Raw genomic sequence first — 19,022 nt, forward strand, 5'->3', positions numbered from 1 at the left:
CATGGGTGGGAATAAACAGAAAACTGAGAAGTAGGCAAAACCTAACTTCACAAATGGGCGACAGCCGCCTGAAGGATGCGTCTGCCCAAGCTCGCATCTGCCGAAGCATGAGCATGCACTTGGTAGTGCTTCGAAAAAGTATGCAGACTGCACCAAGTGGCAGCCTGACAGACCTGCTGAGCCGTAGCCTGGTGCTTGAAAGCCCAAGAGGCACCGACAGCTCTGGTCGAGTGTGCCTTGATCCCCGGCGGGGGAGGCACTTGAGTACACTGGTAGGCATCGGAAGAGGCCGACCCAATCCAACGAGGTAGGGTCGGCTTAGAAGCCGAGAGGCCCTTACGCCAACCAGTGGTCAGCACAGAAGAGAGGTGCACCGCCTAAGAGCAGCGGTGCGAAACACATAGATCCGGAGCGCCCGCACCAGATCCAGAGAATGCAACGCCTTTTCAAAGCGATGAGCAGGAGCCTGCCGAAAGGAAGGCAGGGAAATGTCCCGGTTAAGGTGGAAGGAGAAACCACCTTAGGGAGAAAGTCCGGAGTCAGACGGAGAACCACCTTGTCTTGATAAAAAAACAAAAGAAAAAGGCGACTCCGAAGAGAGTGCAGCCAAATCAGAGACTCTCCCGAGAGAAGTTATGGCCACTAGAAAAACCACTTTCTGTGAAAGACAAGACAAAGAAACTGCCCTAAGAGGCTCAAAGGGGGGTTTCTAGAAGCCGTGAGGACCGGATTAAGGTCCCAGGGTTCCAAAGGCCGCCGGTAAGGCGGAAAGATGTGAGATGCGCCCTGCATGAAAGAGCACACCTGAGCCAGCCGGGCGATACGCCGCTGGAACAACACTGACAGAGCCGAGACCTGTCCCTTGAGGGAATTGAGGGATAGTCCTAGCTGCAGACCGTCCTGTAGAAGGGACAGGAGGGTCGGCAAGGAAAAAAGGCCAAGAAGCATGGCCGGAAGAGCGACACCAGGACAGGAAAATTTTCCAGGTCCTGTGAAAGATTTTGGCCAAGGAATACTTCCGAGCCCGAGTCACAGTGGAGATGACTTCAGGAGGAATACCAGAGGTCGTCAAGATCCAGGACTCATCAAAAGCCACGCCGTCAATCTGAGAGCCACAGAATTCTGGCGGAAAGACGGACCCTGAGAAAGAAGGTCTGGACGGTCCGGGAGATGTCACGGCACCTCTACGGACAGACGGAGCAGGCCAGGGTACCAAGCTCGCCTGGGTCATTCTGGAGCAATGAGAATGACCCGACGGCCCTCCATTCTGATCTTGCGCAGGACTCTGGGCAAGAGCTAGAGGGGGAAACACGTAAGACAGACGAAACTGGGACCAATCTTGAACCAGCGCGTCTGCTGCAAAAGCCTGAGGATCGTGGGAGCGAAGATCCACGTCCGGAGAGCTCCACTTGCGGCAAATTGACCGAAACACTGCCGGATGCAGAGCCCACTCGCCTCTGTCCACGGTTTGACGGCTGAGATAATCTGCCTCCCAGTTTTCCACGTCTGGGATGTGGACTGCGGATATGGAGGACTTGGAGTCCTCCGTCCACGGAAGGATTCGTTGAACCTCCAATCTTGCCAGGCGGCTGAGTGTCCCGCCCTGGTGGTTGATGTAGGCAACCGCTGTCGCGTTGTCTGACTGGACTCGAATGTGCTTGGCCGCCAACAGGAGGTGAAAGGCTAAGAGAGCTAGAAGCACAGCTCTGATTTCCAGCACATTGATCGAGAGGGCTGATTCGGCCGAAGTCCAAGAGCCCTGCGCTCCGTGGTGGAGATATCCTGCTCCCCAGCCGGATAGACTGGCATCCATGGTGAGGATCACCCAGGACGGAGCCAGGAAGGAGCGTCCCTGAAGAGAGAGGGGCCGAAGCCACCACAGAAAGGAGCCCCTGGTCTGTGGCGACAGAGCCACCAACCCGTGGAAGGAGGAAGTCCGCTTGTTCCAACAGCGGAAAATGTCCAGCTGCAGAGGACGCAGATGGAACTGGGCAAGGGAACCGCTTGTATTGACGCCACCATCTTACCCAACACCTGCATTAGGTGCCTGATGGAACAACGGCGGGGCCTCAGCAAAGAGCGCACCGCCAGAGGAGGGACTGCTGTTTGACTAAGGGCAGCTTCACAAGTGCCGGCAGAGTCTTGAATTGCATCCCTGGGTACGTGAGCGGAGTCAGAGTGGACTTGGACAGAAAGACAAGCCACCCGAATTGGCTAGAGTGGCGAGAGTGAGCGAGGTACTCCGCTGACAGTCTGCACTGGATGAAGCCTTGACTAGAAGGCCGTCCAGGAAAAAAGGATCACTGCCAACCCCTGGAGGTGCAGAACCGCAACCACTGCTGCCATGGCCTTGAGAATACTCGAGGCGTCGTGGCTAACCCCAAGGGAAGAGCCACGATTAGAAATGTTCCTCCCCGATTGCAAAACGTAGCCAACGCTGGTGTGAAACTGCAATTGGCACATGCAGATAGGCATCTCTGATGTCGATGGATGCTAGGAAATCTCCTTGGGTCATTGAGGTAATGACTGATCGCAGAGATTCCATGCGAAATGCCGCACCTGAACTGCTGGTTGAGAAGCTTGAGATCCAGGTCGGAAGGCACTGTCCTTTTCGGGGACTAGGAAGAGATTTGAGTAGAAATCTCAGAACCGTTCCCAGTCGGGAACCGGTACAATTACTCCGTTGGCCTGCAAGGATGCCACGGCCTGTGAGAAGGCGGCGACCTTGGAGCAGGGGGGGGGAGTTGACAGAAAAAATCTGTTTGGCGGGCTGGATAGAATTCTATCCTGTAGCCGCGGAGATGGTATCCCGCAACCACTGATCGGAGACGTGTTGAACCCACACGTCACCAAAGTGGGAGAGCCTGCCACCGACCAAGGACGTTGCTGGCGCGGCCAGATAGTCAAGAGGAGGCTGCTTTAATGGCAGCAGCTCCTGCGGTCTTTTGAAGACGCGGCTTCGTGCGCCAGTTGGTTCACGGTCCTTGGCTGAGTTAGTGGACGAGGCCGAGGGCTTAGAGGACGACCAGTTGGAGGAACGAAAGGAACGAAACCTCGACTGGTTCCTGGCCTGGACAGGTTTCCTGGTTTGTGGCATGGAAGTACTCTTCCTGCCAGACGCTTTCTTAATAATTTCATCCAGTTATTCACCGAATAGTCTGGTCCCAGCAAAAGGGAGCCTAGAAAGGAACTTCTTTGAAGAAGCATCTGCCTCACTCTCGAAGTCACAGGAGCCTGCGGATAGCGAGGGAATTAGCCGAAGCCACCGCAGTGCGGTGAGAGCTCCAGTATGGCAGACAGGGCATAGGATGAAAAGGCTGAAGCCTGAAGGTTAAGGCAACCATTTCGGGCATAGAGTCCCTGGTGAGGGAATGCATCTCCTCTAGAGAAGCAGAGATGGCTTTGAGAGCCCACACTGCTGCAAAAGATGGGGAGAACGAGGCCCCTGCCGCCTCATATACAGATTTGACCAGAAGGTCAACCTGGCGGACGGTGGAATCATTAGAGAGGTGCCATCAGCCACTGATACAACTGTCCGGGCTGAAAGTCTAGACACCGGAGGGTCCACCTATGGGGATTGAGCCCACTCCTTGACCACCTCTGGTGGAAGGGGAACAGTCATCAGAACTACGCTTTGGGAAGCGTCTGTCAGGACAGGCTCTGGGTTTGGTCACAGTGGCCTGAAAAACTGGAGTGGTTAAGGAACCCACTCCCCGTTTTCTTAGGCAAGGTATACTGATGCTTTTCTGCCAGAGGGGGTTGCTCCCCTGATACAGGCGGATTGAGGTCCAGTACAAATATAATGGACGCAATCAAATGATTAGCATCTGCGTCACCTTCGGACAAAATGGTACATGGAGTAGCGTCCGAGCCCCTAGTAAAGGCATCCTCCTCGTCCTGCGAGTCAGCTCGTGAATCAGAGCCGCGGGACGAGGAAGGAAAGGGGACCCTGCGTCTCCATTTTAGGAGGACGGGGTCTGAGACCAGATGAAGAATCCTCTGTGAGCTTTGCTGAGCGAGCCGTGGCAGCAGAAGCGCCCTGAGAAGGGGACTGATGCATGCTCAGCAGTGTCCGGGACAGCTGTCCCCTGGAGAGAGGGATTCAACCCAAGCCGGGGGTTCAGCCACCGGAGCCGGAGCAGCCGGAGGGACCACTGGGGATGAGCCTCCAGGCTGAGGCACCACTATGTTAGAGCAGGCATCACAATGTGGTTATGTGCTCGGTACAGGCAGTACGAGCCTACATGCAGTGCATATTAAAAACAGCCTTGCAGCCTTGCTCTGATGTGAGACATGCTGCAGAAGTGGGGGCTCTGGCCAGAATGACCCCCAGCAGAGTATATAAACAGAGTATATAAGCAGCTCCACAACCGGAGGTTGTGGCTTGCCAGACCGTTTACATAGAGACATCTCTGTGCCCTCCAGATCGCCCAGGCCCCCAGTGTCACAATGTGGTTATGCAGACATGCATGAGAACGCTGGTAAAATGGCGCCGGAGCGAGGAGAGGGGGTGGGGCCTACTCTGAGAGCGGGATCCGGAGGGCAAATGAGGTATACAGGGGAGGGAATCCTTCCTCAGTGAGGAGTGTCCCTTCCCTGTGCTGAACAGCCGCTGGGCGGAGCCGCACTGTCCCTCTGCATGACTGACATGCAGGGGCAGTGAAATCGAAACTAGGCCTCAGGCGAAGCCGGGGCCTAGATTTAAACATGCGGCCAGCGCGCAGGCACCATCAGCGCGGTTCTCCAGTGAAAACTGGAGAACCGGCCGGAAATGTTAACACAGTCACATAACACACTCTCCCCAACATATAAAGTACAAGGGACCCCTGAAAGACCACTTTCTGTGGTAATAACGTCTCAGTACTTAGCTTGTGAGACGCAGGGCCATGTCCCTGAGGGATGAGCGCTCCGTCCAGCAGGATCCATACGGGCTGCGGATGGAGACCGGTCTCCTGCGAGGCAGGGAGAACCGTGTTGGCTCCCACTTCAAGCCAGAGCCCGAGGGGATGGTGAAGGAGCGTGGCATGAAAGGGCTCCAGCCCTGAAATCAACCTTAACAACACCGCCGACACAGTGGGGTGAGAAGGGACATGCCGGGAGTCCAGGCTTGGACCCGCTTTTCTTCAAACGCTTCCAAAAATGAAAATCAGATGAGAATGTATGTGTGGATGTGTGCCTCCTGAACACAAAGCATTGAACTGGCTGTATTTGGTGATCCAGGGGGTGTATATGCTAGGAGGGAGGAGCTACACTTTTTAGTGTAGTACTTTGTGTGTCCTCCGGAGGCAGAAGCTATACACCCATGGTCTGGGTCTCCCATAAGGAACGATGAAGAAATAGTAGACATCTTACTTTCGCTTGAAGATAGCCTTTCTTCAGCAGATGTTACTGTAGCTTTACCACCTCCCCCACGGACACAAACTTTTTTCCCTTTCCAACATGCCTGTTCCCCTTTCCACCAGCATCTGTCCTTTTGCCACTCATTTTGTTTGTGACCAGATTGGACACTTAAAATGTCGTAGCAAAAATGGAGAGGTGGCGTACAATGCAGAGGTGGTCTAGCTTTATTGACAGCTGAAGAACCAACACTGACTATCCCTGACAATGCAACTATGGCCCTAAAACTGGCAGCACTGTTAGCTATTAAAATTGCGTAGCAAAAATGGGCAGGTGTGTAGAATGCAGAGGTGGTGTACCTTGCTTCGTACCAGAGGAACACTAATGCGGGCGATAATGTTCGCTACGGCAGCGATCTTCACATATCGGCGTAACGATAGGGGCGGGTGCTATCACGCTCGCCATCGCAAGCATCAGCTAGCGATGTCGTAGCGTGTAAAGTCACCCTAAGTATCAGCACTGTTTGCTATTAAAATTGCGTAGCAAAAATGGGCAGGTGTGTAGACTGCACAGGTGCTGTAGGTAGCAGGACTGCAAAGGAAGCCTCAGTTTCTATCCCTGCCAATGAAAAAATGCAGCAAGGAATTGCGTAAGCTGATGTAGCCAGACGCTATTATCTAAAGCCCTGCACAGCGTTGGCACGGACCTGCCTAGCAACAATGCCTATGAACGGCTGCAATGCAGCCCTGAAGAGGGCTGAAATTACAAGTAGTCCCTAATCCCTAAAGCGCTCTGGAGATTGCACTGTATGTCTATAGCGCACACAGCAGCAGCAGCGGGAGAGGTGACTGTCACCCACCCGCAGCAGAGAGATAATGGCGGCAACGGGGAAAATGTCCGGATCTTATAGAGCAAAGACATGTGACATGCACAGCCTATGACACATGCCCTTGCTTGTCTGGCAAAAATCCACTTTGCTGTGTGTGTGTCTGTGATTTGCTGACAGCCTGGCCCGCCCCACTGTACGCGCTGTGAGACTGTGACCGGGGTTATCTATGACGGCCGGTATGTCTCGCCCAGGTTGTGCTCACTCCATGATAGAAAGTAAATCCACTATAGGGTTAATGCTGTTTCCCTACAGACTGAAGGAAGGGTTAAATAGAATCAGGAACAAGGGCAGGTGTGCCGGGTGTGAGGGAGTGAACAGAACTCCCTGAGTTTTCTGCTGGAGAGGCACATGTATTGTGTTATGGACTTTTGTTTGAAGATTAAAACCGAGTGCTGTGAACCTATATGCCTGGATCCCGTGTCTTCTGCTGCGCAGCCGACCGTGCCACCTCACATATGGTGGAGAATCGGCGGGCATCACAGCCGGTGAGGTGTAGCATCCATCCCTGGTGACCCAGCTGCGCATGTCCTGGATTCGAGCGGCTATACTACAGCCCAAACCCGGCGACGCCATGGAGGACATACTAAAGCATTTGGCTCAGGCTAATGCACAGCAACAACAGGCTAATGCACAGCAACAACAGGCTAATGCACAGCAACAACAGACCAATGCACACCTGCTCCAATCCTTGCAAGTGCAGGAAAAAAAATTCCAAGAACAGATGGATCAGGCCAATGCACGTCAGCAGCAAGCCTTGCAATTGCAGGAAAAAAGGCACCAAGAACAGATGGTTCTCCTGGCCAAGTCGATCCGTGCCGGACCGGCAGCAACAACCCCGGGACCGGGTGATGACGGCAGCGTCCGGAAAGCGGTGAGACAAGCGTTGCAAAAGATGACCCCGGGGGACGATGTGGAAGCGTTCCTGGCGGTGTTTGAGCGGGTGGCCGAGCGGGAAAAGCTGCCGACCCCCCAGTGGGCTGAGGTATTGTCGCCCTATCTGACGGGGGAACCCCAAAAAGCGTACCTGGACCTCTGTACCGAGGACGCCATTGACTATGTGACCCTGAAAGCCGAAATACTGGCACGGTTGGGGGTGAATACCTATGTACGGGCTCAGCGGGTAAATCAGTGGTTCTATGAGGAAGCCAAACCCGTACGCTCCCAGGCCTACGACTTGTTGCATCTTGTAAAAAAATGGTTGCAGCCTGACACTCTGAGCCCGGCGCAGATGGTGGAAAGGGTAGTAGTGGATCGTTTTGTGCGCACTTTACCCGTCACCGTTCAACGGTGGGTAGGACAGGGTGACCCGAGTACCCTGGACCAGTTAGTGTCCCTGGTAGAGCGGCATGTGGCTACGCAGGACTTGATACGGGACACTGAGACTTTGCGTACCGCCCGTCGGTCCGGCCCCTCCAAGCCTTGGGCCAAGGACCCACTGCCGACAACGGTGCAGGAGTCCCCTACCGTCCCGCCTGAGGCCGCGGCCGCCAATCCTGAGGTCCGGAAGGTTCTGTACCCTAAACGACAACCCGTCAAGGGTGTTTCCCGTCCCCATTAGATGTTGGCGGTGCCAGCGGGTGGGACATATGGAAGCCCAGTGTCCACTCACCACGGAGCCCATGGATTGTGGGGTTACCCGGCGGGGTTCAATGTATGCTCAGGTGGTGTGTACCGCTGACCTGGTCTCCCCAGAGACGGAGCCCCACTTGTGCCAAATACAGGTGAATGGATGTCCGGTTACAGGATTGTTGGATTCCGGAAGCTTAGTGACCCTTGTGCGATCCACCTTGAGGGCTAAAGTAAAGGCCACAGGACGTACCGTGGGGGTGGTTTGCATACATGGGGACCGCCGAGACTATCCCACGGGGATTGTCACCATCACAGCACCTTGCGGTCAGGTGCAACATGAGGTGGGACTTCTTAACACTCTTCCTTATGACGTGATCCTAGGAAGGGATCTGCCCTATTTTTGGACTTTATGGAAGGGACCCCCTAAGTCTCCTCAGATATTGGTCAGTCCGGGACCTGAGCCCTACAATCCTGAATCCGGGACACCTGCCGTAGGGGTCCCCATGATAGGGACAGAATGTGAACCCGATAGGTCGCCCCTAGAGGTATTGGCAGGAGAGGCTGAGACGGTCGAACCCATCCCGGAGTTGGAGGCGTCCCCGGATACGTTTGGGACTGCCCAACTCCAGGACCCTACATTAATACATGCCCGGAGTCGGGTGACAGTAATTGACGGGGTGGCACAGCTGCCCGGTGCCCAGGTAAGGTACCCCCATTTCGCTCTTAAGCAGGATTTACTCTACCGGGTAGATGAAATACGGGGCGTGGGGGTAGAGCAGTTGGTGGTGCCCCAGCCGCATCGTCGGCGGGTCCTCGACTTGGCTCATAAACACCTGATGAGTGGCCACCTGGGGGTCAAGAAAACGCAGGAGCGAATATTGCAAAGGTTCTATTGGCCCGGAGTCTTTGGGGAGGTAAAACGGTTCTGCGAAACCTGCCCGGAGTGTCAGCTTACCGCACCCCTGACCCATTTTCGCAGTCCGTTGGTACCGTTACCCATTATAGAAGTCCCTTTTGAACGGATAGGGATGGATCTGGTGGGGCCCCTCGTAAAGTCCGCTCGAGGGCACCAACACATCCTAGTGATCGTTGACTATGCCACCCGGTATCCCGAGGCGATACCTCTCAGACATACTGCAGCAAAGCTTATAGCTCGGGAGTTGTTTGCTGTGTTCTGCCGGGTGGGGTTGCCCAAGGAGATCCTTACGGATCAGGGGACCCCATTCATGTCTAAAGTGACCAAAGAGCTATGCCGGCTACTCCAGATCAAGCAGTTGCGTACGTCTGTGTACCATCCTCAAACGGACGGTTTAGTGGAGCGTTTCAATAAAACCCTGAAAACCATGCTAAAAAGGGTGATTTCAAAAGACGGGAAAGACTGGGATATGATGCTTCCCTATTTGATGTTTGCCATCCGTGAGGTGCCACAGGCATCCACGGGGTTTTCGCCTTTTGAGTTGTTATACGGGCGACATCCCCGGGGATTGTTGGACCTGGCAAAGGAAACATGGGAGCAAGAGCCCACCCCCCATAAAAGTGTGATTGAACACATTTTGGGTATGCAGAACCGCATAAGCGCGGTCATGCCAATTGTGAAGGAGCATTTACAGGAGGCTCAGGCCGCGCAAAGCGGCCGCTACAATAGACAAGCCACCGTGCGGACCTTTAAACCCGGGGATCGGGTGTTGGTATTAATCCCCACGGCGGAGAGTAAATTCCTGGCTCAGTGGCAAGGCCCCTACGAGATAAAGGAAAGAGTCGGGGTGGTTAACTATAAAGTATTGCAGCCCGGTAGGCGGAAACCTGAACAAATATACAATGTCAACCTATTAAAACCCTGGCAGGAACGAGAAAGCCTGATGGCTGTTTTTTCCCCATCTCCCTCCTCTTCGGGTCCTTCACCTCCGGCTCCAGCGACCTCCGGAGAGGACGAACCGGAAGTAAGGATTGGAGAAGCCCTCACCAAGACTCAGAGGCGAGAGGCCAGACGGTTGGTTCAGCAGAACCCCGATGTCTTCTCCGAGCTGCCCGGTAGGACCAGTCTGATACGACATGATATTGTCACCGAGCCCCACCTGAAGGTACGCCTGAAGTCATACCGGGTACCGGAGGCTCGACGACAAGCCATATCGGAGGAAGTAAAGACAATGTTACGCCTGGGGGTCATCGAAAAATCCCGGAGTGAATGGGCTAGTCCGATCGTCCTAATACCAAAACCCGATGGCTCCTTAAGGTTCTGCAATGACTTTAGGAGATTGAACGAAATATCCAAGTTCGATCTCTACCCCATGCCCAGAGTGGATGAGCTGATTGATAGGCTGGGACAGGCGCGGTATTTTACCACGCTCGACCTGACCAAGGGGTACTGGCAGGTGCCACTGACGGAGTCCGCCAAGGAGAAAACCGCTTTTGTTACGCCGGAGGGTCTCTTCCACTATGTTGTCTTGCCTTTTGGGTTACATGGCGCTCCAGCCACGTTCCAGAGGTTGATGGACTTAGTGCTGGAACCCCACCAGGCGTATGCATCAGCGTACCTTGATGACATCATCATTTACAGCTCCGATTGGCAGACCCACTTGGAACAGGTACAAGCGGTGGTGGACGCGCTTCGAACAGCCGGACTGACAGCCAATCCCAAGAAATGTGCATTGGGACTCACGGAAGCCCGCTACTTGGGCTACGTGATAGGCCAAGGAGTGATTAAGCCCCAAATTAACAAGGTTGAGGCGATCCAGAAGTGGCCTAGACCCCTGACCACGAAGCAGGTTAGGGCCTTCCTGGGTATCGTGGGGTACTACAGGAGGTTTGTAAAGGATTTTGCGGGACTATCAGCCCCCTTGACGGACCTTCTCAAAGGCAAGAAGTCCGTCATGGTGCGCTGGACTCCGCAGGCCGAGGACTCCTTCCGGGCCCTGAAGGAGGTCCTGTGCGGACAGCCCGTTCTGGTCAACCCTGATTTCCGGAAGGAGTTCATTGTACAGACTGACGCCTCGGAGGTCGGCCTGGGGGCAGTACTGTCTCAGGTGGTTCAGGGGGAGGAACACCCCGTCACCTTCTTGAGTAGGAAGCTCACCCCTCCCGAGCGGAATTATAGCGTAGTGGAGAAGGAGTGCCTGGCGATCAAGTGGGCCTTGGAGTCCCTACGCTATTACCTGCTGGGACGGCAGTTTCGCTTGGTGACGGATCACTCTCCACTGGTCTGGATGAGGTCCGCCAAGGAACGGAATGCCCGGGTTACCCGGTGGTTCCTTTCTCTGCAGAACTTCCGGTTTACGGTTGAACACCGGGCCGGTAGGTTGCAGGGCAACGCCGATGCCTTGTCCCGCGGCCCGTGTTTGATGGCTGGAGTTCAACCCCGCACGCTTGAACTGAGGGGGGGGGTATGTGAGACTGTGACCGGGGTTATCTATGACGGCCGGTATGTCTCGCCCAGGTTGTGCTCACTCCATGATAGAAAGTAAATCCACTATAGGGTTAATGCTGTTTCCCTACAGACTGAAGGAAGGGTTAAATAGAATCAGGAACAAGGGCAGGTGTGCCGGGTGTGAGGGAGTGAACAGAACTCCCTGAGTTTTCTGCTGGAGAGGCACATGTATTGTGTTATGGACTTTTGTTTGAAGATTAAAACCGAGTGCTGTGAACCTATATGCCTGGAACCCGTGTCTTCTGCTGCGCAGCCGACCGTGCTACCTCACAGCGCGGTTAGAAAAAAAAAATGGAGATCGGCATTCTTTCAGCACTCAGCAGCAGCTCTGATCTAACTTCCCCCCCGCACACTATACGCTGAATTTTGATAATATCATGATTCACAGTGACTCACACTATTACAGTGAGAAGCCAGCTAGTAACTAGCTACGCTTTTTGTTGATCGAACCGTTCTCGAACATAACTCGAACTACTGAACTTTTAGCAAATCGAACACCCCCCAAAATCACTCGAACATGAATTTGGCGGACCTCGAACATCGCTCATCTCTACTCCTGTCTGCCTGCCCGCTGATGTGTGTGGAGAGCAATGCACACAATGATGACGTCAATATTTATTTATTTTCCTCCCCTAAAACCAGGGTGCGTCTTATGGTCCGAAAAATACGGTAAGTAAAAGGCCAAAGGGGGTGAAAACTTTTCCAAGGTACTGTAATTACAACCCATTGGGAGCTTTACATTTTCCAACAAAATCAAAGAAATGACTGTGCATACATTGACATGAGGATCCTCCGGAGCAAAGAAATTGGCCTCTACTGTGGCACCTAAGTGCACTATCTATTGACTGAAAGTTGCTCAATAAGGTATTAAAAATGGATTTTCTAAATGAAACCACCTCCTACCATTTTTAATATATGAAATATGACACACCTGTGATCCGCTATTATCTTCCAAATGGGTGCCATCTTTTTTTTGGTGTCGTTGTTTTGGTTGGATTCTCTAGAATTTAAAACCAATCTGCAAAACGGATAGTAACATGACTGCACACATACATACAGACTGTAAATGTATTCATGGTTTTAAATGACATGTGGAGACTTGAAGACAACTACATTAGTACCACTGCCATCTCAAGAGTGACTTTTCTTTATTTCTACACTTGAGATACAGCTAAAAAATTCTACATCAATTTTTTTCTGAATCCACATTATCATAATTTGTAAGAAAGTGTCATGATGGTTCCCTACCCATCTATGTTGTATTGTAAAATGTTAAATAAAGAATTTATAAAAAAAAAATATTCTACATCAAGTCATGTCAGTACAGTATAGACAATGGTAGCATCCATGTATTTTTCCACAAACAAGTCACCAAATTCATTTTAATTTCTTAAAACCTTCCATATATTGGACGTGCTGGATACGTGCTGCTTGTCGAAGACTTTCCAACCAAGGACGTACTGAGTACATCCCGGTGATCGCAGGGGTACAGGAGCTGTGCCCATGTGATCGCTGTCAGGGACTCTGCTTACCTGGTAGATAAATCCTGGCTCTCACAGTCAGGGACGGTCCCAGTGCCGACACTGAATGTTTAAACAACTAAATGCCATGATCTACTGTATATCGATCGCAGCATTTATGGGTTTAAGAGAGGGATTGTGCTACCTCTTTTCTCTTTTTGGTTCCTTTGAGATGTGATTGCAAGAGGTCTATTGTTGCCATGGTGACCCGAGGTTTTCATGATGACCTCTGGGTCACCAATGTACAAAAAGCCTCTGGGATCATGCCAAGAGCATGATCTCAGAAGCTTCTGTCAGTGCTGCACTGATAGCTTTGGTGTACTGCATGCAATGCTGGTGCATTGTAATACATTATAACTGCAATCAGGTCAGTAAAAGGTAATGTCCCATACACTAAAGATAAAAATTAGATACCACACAATTTCCTAAATGTTAAGGTCATTGTGCAGTCCTATATGATTATATCCCAACATGAGTAAACTAGCAGTATTTTAACCATATATCATAAACTGAATTTATTCCAAGAACATAGTAAAAATGTAAATGACATAAATGAAAAAGAATACTGATCAAAATTAGAGAACACTTTCAGATGCCTACAAGTTATTGGTGTTAATCTGCCACCTGGTGCTAATTTCCTTATCTGTCAAACCCTATGGAACTGGCAGCCTGACTTTCTAGTTTGCACTGACTTTGCAAAAATGGTGTGCCATTCAAAGTGACTGAAACCCTCCGGCAGAAGGTTGTCTAGATGAAGGCCAAACGCGTGTCCCTATCAACCATAGCAAGAGAAGTTGGTCATTCCAAGTCTGTGATTTTGAGAATACTGAATCTTTACAACATCACAAACTCTTTCAAGTCCCCCAAGAAGGCTGGTAACCCTGGAAAGACAAATGCAAGACAGGACAAGATAATGTGGAAAATCTCCATGAGTAATCATTTCAACACTGCAGCTGGAATTGCTCGCTACTTCAGCCCTAAACAGGGTAAGGATCTGTCTCATCATACAGTGTCACAACGTTTAAGAGCGTTTGGACTGAAAGCTCTCATTAGCAGAAAGAATCAAAAGGCTAGACTCGCCTTTGTTGAGGAGCATGTTTTGTAAACAGAGAAGTGGTCCACGGTTCATTTTACTGATGAAAGCAAGTTTAACTTATTTGGGTCTGATGGGAAATAGTATGTTCGTCAACAAACTGGGGAAAGAATGAAATGGGCAGCCCAGAGTCCTGATCTAAACCCAATAGAAAACCTCTGGAAAATGCTTGGTGACAAAGTGATGGCCAAGAAACCTATAATGGTCAAAGAACGGTGGAAGAGACTGGAAGAGTGGACCAAAATCACACCAGAGCAGTGTGAGAGACTAGTGATGTCCTTTGGCCGCATATGTACTGAAGACATTCAAAGCAAAGGACTGTACACTTCCTACTGATTGGTGTCTGATGTTACCTTCAGAAAATGTAGTTATAATCTTTCTCTGTGTTACAGTCATTCTTATTCTCTAATTATGATCATCACATTTTGGGCAAAATAAAGGTTTCATGTTGATAAACTTTGGATCATTTGTAAAACACTGTTCTAGTGGCATGGTGTACCCCTTACAAAAATCCTTCAAATGTTGATCAATTTAGATTACATTAGTTCTGAAAAAAGCAAGTGATTATACATTTTTCTCTAAGTTTGATCTCCAGTGTACAAGGACTAAGGCCCCTTTCACACATCAGTTTTTTGCCATCAGTCACAATCTGTCGAATTTTGAAAAAAAAAAAAAACCGGATCCGGTGACTGATGCCGCTGTATCCGTTTCTTTTCTCATGCACTTGTATTGGCGACGGATGGCCACGCGTTTCATCCGTCGTTCGACGGATCCATCGAAAATTCTTTGTTCGTCGGACGGAGACGACGTCCACAGTAACGTTTTTCTGCCTACGTCGAAAAAACGGATAGCAACTGATCCGTGGTCGTCAGTCGTTTAGTAGAATGGAAGCCTATGGGCGCAGGATCAGTCGTAATCCGTCAAATGAGGGAATCCCGCAACATATCCGTTTTTTTTAACTGACCATGCTCAGATGGGGTGCAAAAACACTGTATATATAACAAATGGGCTGAAAAACTGATACGACGGATCCATTTTTTTCTACGGATCCGTCGCATCAGTTTTTCCACAATCTGCGACGGATCCGTCGAGCCAACAGATTGTGACTGATAGCAAAAAAACCGATGTGTAAAAGGGGCCTAAGTACAAAAAAAGTAAAAAAAAAAATTCTAAGTTTATAAAAACAAAATAAAGAATAAAAAAAATAAGAATAAACATGTATATTTATGTAACATAAAAATAAGAAAAAAGTACACATATTTGGTATCACCGTGTCTGTAACAACCCATTCTATAACACTGTCACACTAGTTAACCCCTTAAGTGAACACATAAAAGTAGCAAATACTGTGCCTTTTCATCATGCAGCTGACAAAAAAGTGGACTAAAACATGATAGTAAAGTCATATATGAATAAAAATGGTACAGCTGAAAATGTCAACTTGTCTTGCAAAAAACAAGTTGCCATAAAGCTCCGTCAGTGAGAAAATAAAAAATCTATAGCCCTCAAAATACAACATTGCAAAAACATTTTTTTTCTATAAAATTGTTTTTATGTTGTAAAAGCGGCAAAACAGAAATAAATGTGGCATTGCTGTATTCGACCTGACCTGAAAAATAAAACTGTCCTATAATTTTTATGACACGATGAAACAGGTAAAAAAAATATCCTAAATTGCTATTTCTTCTTATGTCTCACAAAAAGCAGAATAGAAAGTGATCAAAAAATATTATGTGACCTAAAATGGTACTGAGAAAAACGCCAACTCATTCCGCAAAAAAACAAGCCCTCACATGACTCTGTGGGCAGAAAAATAAAAAAGCTATAACCATCAAAATTCAGAGATGCAAAAATCCTTTAGGCTAATTTAACATGTCCAGTAGTCATGTTAGAATGGATCCTGCATAGATCCGTTGGGAAACTGATTTCTGCCAGGTCCGTTTTTTTAACATGGACTCGTCTATGGACAACGGATCTGTTAACGGATTGCTATTTATCTTCCATTTGTAACGGATCTGGTAAGAAAACAAAGGATCCATTATAAATGCAAGTACAACAGATGGCTAAATAGCAATCAGTTAACACATCCTTTGTCCATAGACTCAACATGCTAAAAATGAATCTGGCCAACATCCGTTATTTAACAACGGACAAAAAAGTTGTGTTTGCACAATCCTTGATAGTGCATGACTACAAGACATGTGAACCCAGCCTTATTTTGTAAAAAAACGTTTTTAGTGTGATAGTAGCCAAACCAAAAAAGACCTATATAAATCTGGTATTGCTGTAACCATACTGATCTGGGGAATAAAGCCGCCTAATCACTTATACCACACACTGTACGGAGTAAAAAATAAATACATATAGCCAATTCTTCAACTGCTGGTGATTTATTCATTCTACCTCCCAAAGATCCCTAGTATGGTGTGGCTAACATTTATCCATTGCAATACGCTGAGCGATTACACCGAGGATTACATGTAAATGCCTGAAAAATATGATTCAGACAAAATTCCCAACAGAAAATTCACTGTGAAGAGGCAGAGTAAGTCACTTGGAACTCCCAACTGGTCTGTGTTCCAGCAGTCTCCATCTTTTTAGGCATGCACAAAAGTGCGGTCAACAACAGTTTTGTTCACCTTTGAAAAGACAGACACTGCTGAACAGAGGCCAAACTGAGTCCGAACTAACTCTGCTGCCTCATTATAGTAAATGGAACCCTCGGGGATTTCACCTAAATCTCGTATTTCGGAGATGTAGATGGAAACCCTAATGTAAGTGCTCAGCATAGAGCACAGGATAAGTGTGAACTGATCCAAAATTTTCTGTACCCCAAATTGCCACCAAACTCAACCCAAAAAAACACAAGTTCTGTACCCCAAACTGCCACCAAACCAAACTCAACTTCTAAAAACAAAAATTCCCACTCAGGTCCGTCATCTATTAGTGGAAAAATAGGAAGCTCCATGTTACTGGTAGCAAAAAGTTCTGGAAAACCACTATGGCTTCTCCCTCAAAAAGAAAACCAGCAAAATGAGCACTCCCAAATCCAAATGTTCCCTCCCTTCTGAGCAACACAATGTGCCTAAATCACAGTTAATGTCCACATGTTTGGCATTATTGTAATGAGGAGAGCCCACTAAATTTACAGGGTGTGTGTCTCCAGAACCACAAGCTGGGTATAATGTACAGGCACTACAATGTACTGGGCATGACAAAGGGCTTATTTGCAAATTTTAATTCTACAACATTCATTGAGTTTGAATTCATGGGTGTTTTCCAGAGACTAAATCGACACTACACTCACAGATGAACTAATGTCGTCACTTGAGGGGTTTTCTGCTGTTCTGGCACTTAGGGGCTCTGCAAATGGAGTCCACAAACCATTCTAGGAAAATGTGTGCTCCAAAAATCAAATGGCGTTTCTTCCCTCCCGAGACCCACTGTGTGGTCAAACAGTACTTTACAATCACATGTGGGATATTGCCATGTTCAGGACAAATTGTTTAACTTAATATGGGGCCTTTTTACCTATTCCCCTTGTGTAATTTGGAAACCTGTGGTTAAAACAACATTTTAGTGGTAAAAATATATTTTTTTTGCCACCCAATAATATAAAATTATGTGAGGCATTGTACTGTACTGGAACATAAACTATAAAGAAGAATAAAGTCGATTGCACAGTTATATCAGCCTGATGATGTCTCAGAGAGGTGCGGCTATTAGGAGCCCACATAGGAAAGTGGGGTCGGAAGTATGCTGAACTGAGGAGAAGCAAGTCCTGCTGAGAAATGTAGTTTTAGCATATAAGAATAGGACCGGACATTCAGTTCTGTGAACTGGGGCAGATAGAGATGAAATAAGACCCAAGGGTATGAGAAAGAAACTTTTTTTGGGCTTAGTTTGTATATGAATAAGTAGTATACATTTACTGTGCTTTGTGAAAAATGATGCAATTATGGGAATAACCCTCTAACAGCCTGTAGCTGGCCATTGTTAGGCCTCCAGTTACCATTGCAATCATCATAATAGCTGCTGCAGTTCACAGGGAAGACTCAGGAGTAATAGCACTGCATTTTGCCTTAAATGCTATGCACCCATCACATTATAGTACATCATAAAGAAAGAAGTGGCTAATAGCAGTAATAAAAGTGAAGAAACTCTGCTCGTGGAAGCAGAAACACTCACAGTTCAAGCATAGTGGTCTTTGGTGTGATACAGGCATCCACTTCTGATATAGGTTCTTGGAGTTGTGAGGAATAATCTTGGTCTGAATATTGGGAGTCAATGCATTCAGTAACTTTCTCCTCTACATTTAGGCCCTTAAAGAAAAACAAAACATGCAAACTAATTACTGAAAAACATGTTGAGGATCATGTAGATGAGCAGTCCATGAATAATGTATAAATTGCTTTCAGTTTTCAGCTGTGCTGGGGAGTTTGGTGAGGAAAAGAAATAATCGGATAACCACTATAAAGGGGCAATCCAAAGGCTGAAGAAATTTCAATCTAAATCCCTATTTATTTATTTCCCCAATCTAAACTAATTTCTGATATTGTTGTATAAAAAATGTCCTACCCTCCCCTGACTACCCTAATGGCTATTGATACTTTCCCCCTACTTCCTGTCTGATGACGCATTGTTTGAGAATCCAAGTGCATGCTGGGATACTCAAATAACACGTCATTAGGGGGCAGAGGCTGTGGTCACTGACAGCCTCTGCACCCTCCCTGAAACAAAGCGTCATCAGTGACACTTGTTACATGGTTTTCTCTGTCCCTCTCTGTGCGCTGTGCGATCTGCACAGTGACAGTTTCCATTCTGTTGCCAGCTCATATCAGGGATTTGGCAACAAAGAGCAGCGCACGCCGCCAGGTACTCTATGCGTGCTGCTTTGTGTTGCCGGCTCAACAGAGTGAACACTGTCACTGTGGAGATTGCACAGTGGAGCAGCCCCTGAAACAATTCTTCATTCTGCATTCCAAAGATCCCAGTAAGGCATGGCTCATATTAATCCTGCACTCTACGCTGAGCACTTACACCAAGGATTACGTGTAAATCTCTGAAAAACATGTGTCAGACAAAATTCCCAATAGAAAATTCACTATAATGAGGCAGAGAGAGTCACTTTGACCTCACATCTGACCCGTGGTCTGGCGGGGTCCACCTTTTTTACGTGTTTTTTTAGAC

General features: G+C 48.6%; 1 protein-coding gene across 1 annotated transcript in view; it reads right to left on the reverse strand.

Annotated features, from left to right (window-relative positions):
* LOC142302371 (uncharacterized) overlaps window positions 1–19,022 on the reverse strand; it is a 48,141-nt gene that overhangs the window by 13,921 nt on the left and 15,198 nt on the right. Inside the window, exons 5-6 of the mRNA XM_075343427.1 lie at window positions 18,021–18,154; window positions 12,151–12,237 (exon numbers count right to left, since the gene is read on the reverse strand). Of these exons, the coding sequence (XP_075199542.1) occupies window positions 12,151–12,237; window positions 18,021–18,154 (221 nt within the window). The remainder of the gene's footprint in view (window positions 1–12,150; window positions 12,238–18,020; window positions 18,155–19,022) is intronic.

This window comes from Anomaloglossus baeobatrachus, chromosome 4 (assembly GCF_048569485.1).
Source record: "Anomaloglossus baeobatrachus isolate aAnoBae1 chromosome 4, aAnoBae1.hap1, whole genome shotgun sequence".
Lineage (NCBI taxonomy): Eukaryota > Metazoa > Chordata > Amphibia > Anura > Aromobatidae > Anomaloglossus > Anomaloglossus baeobatrachus.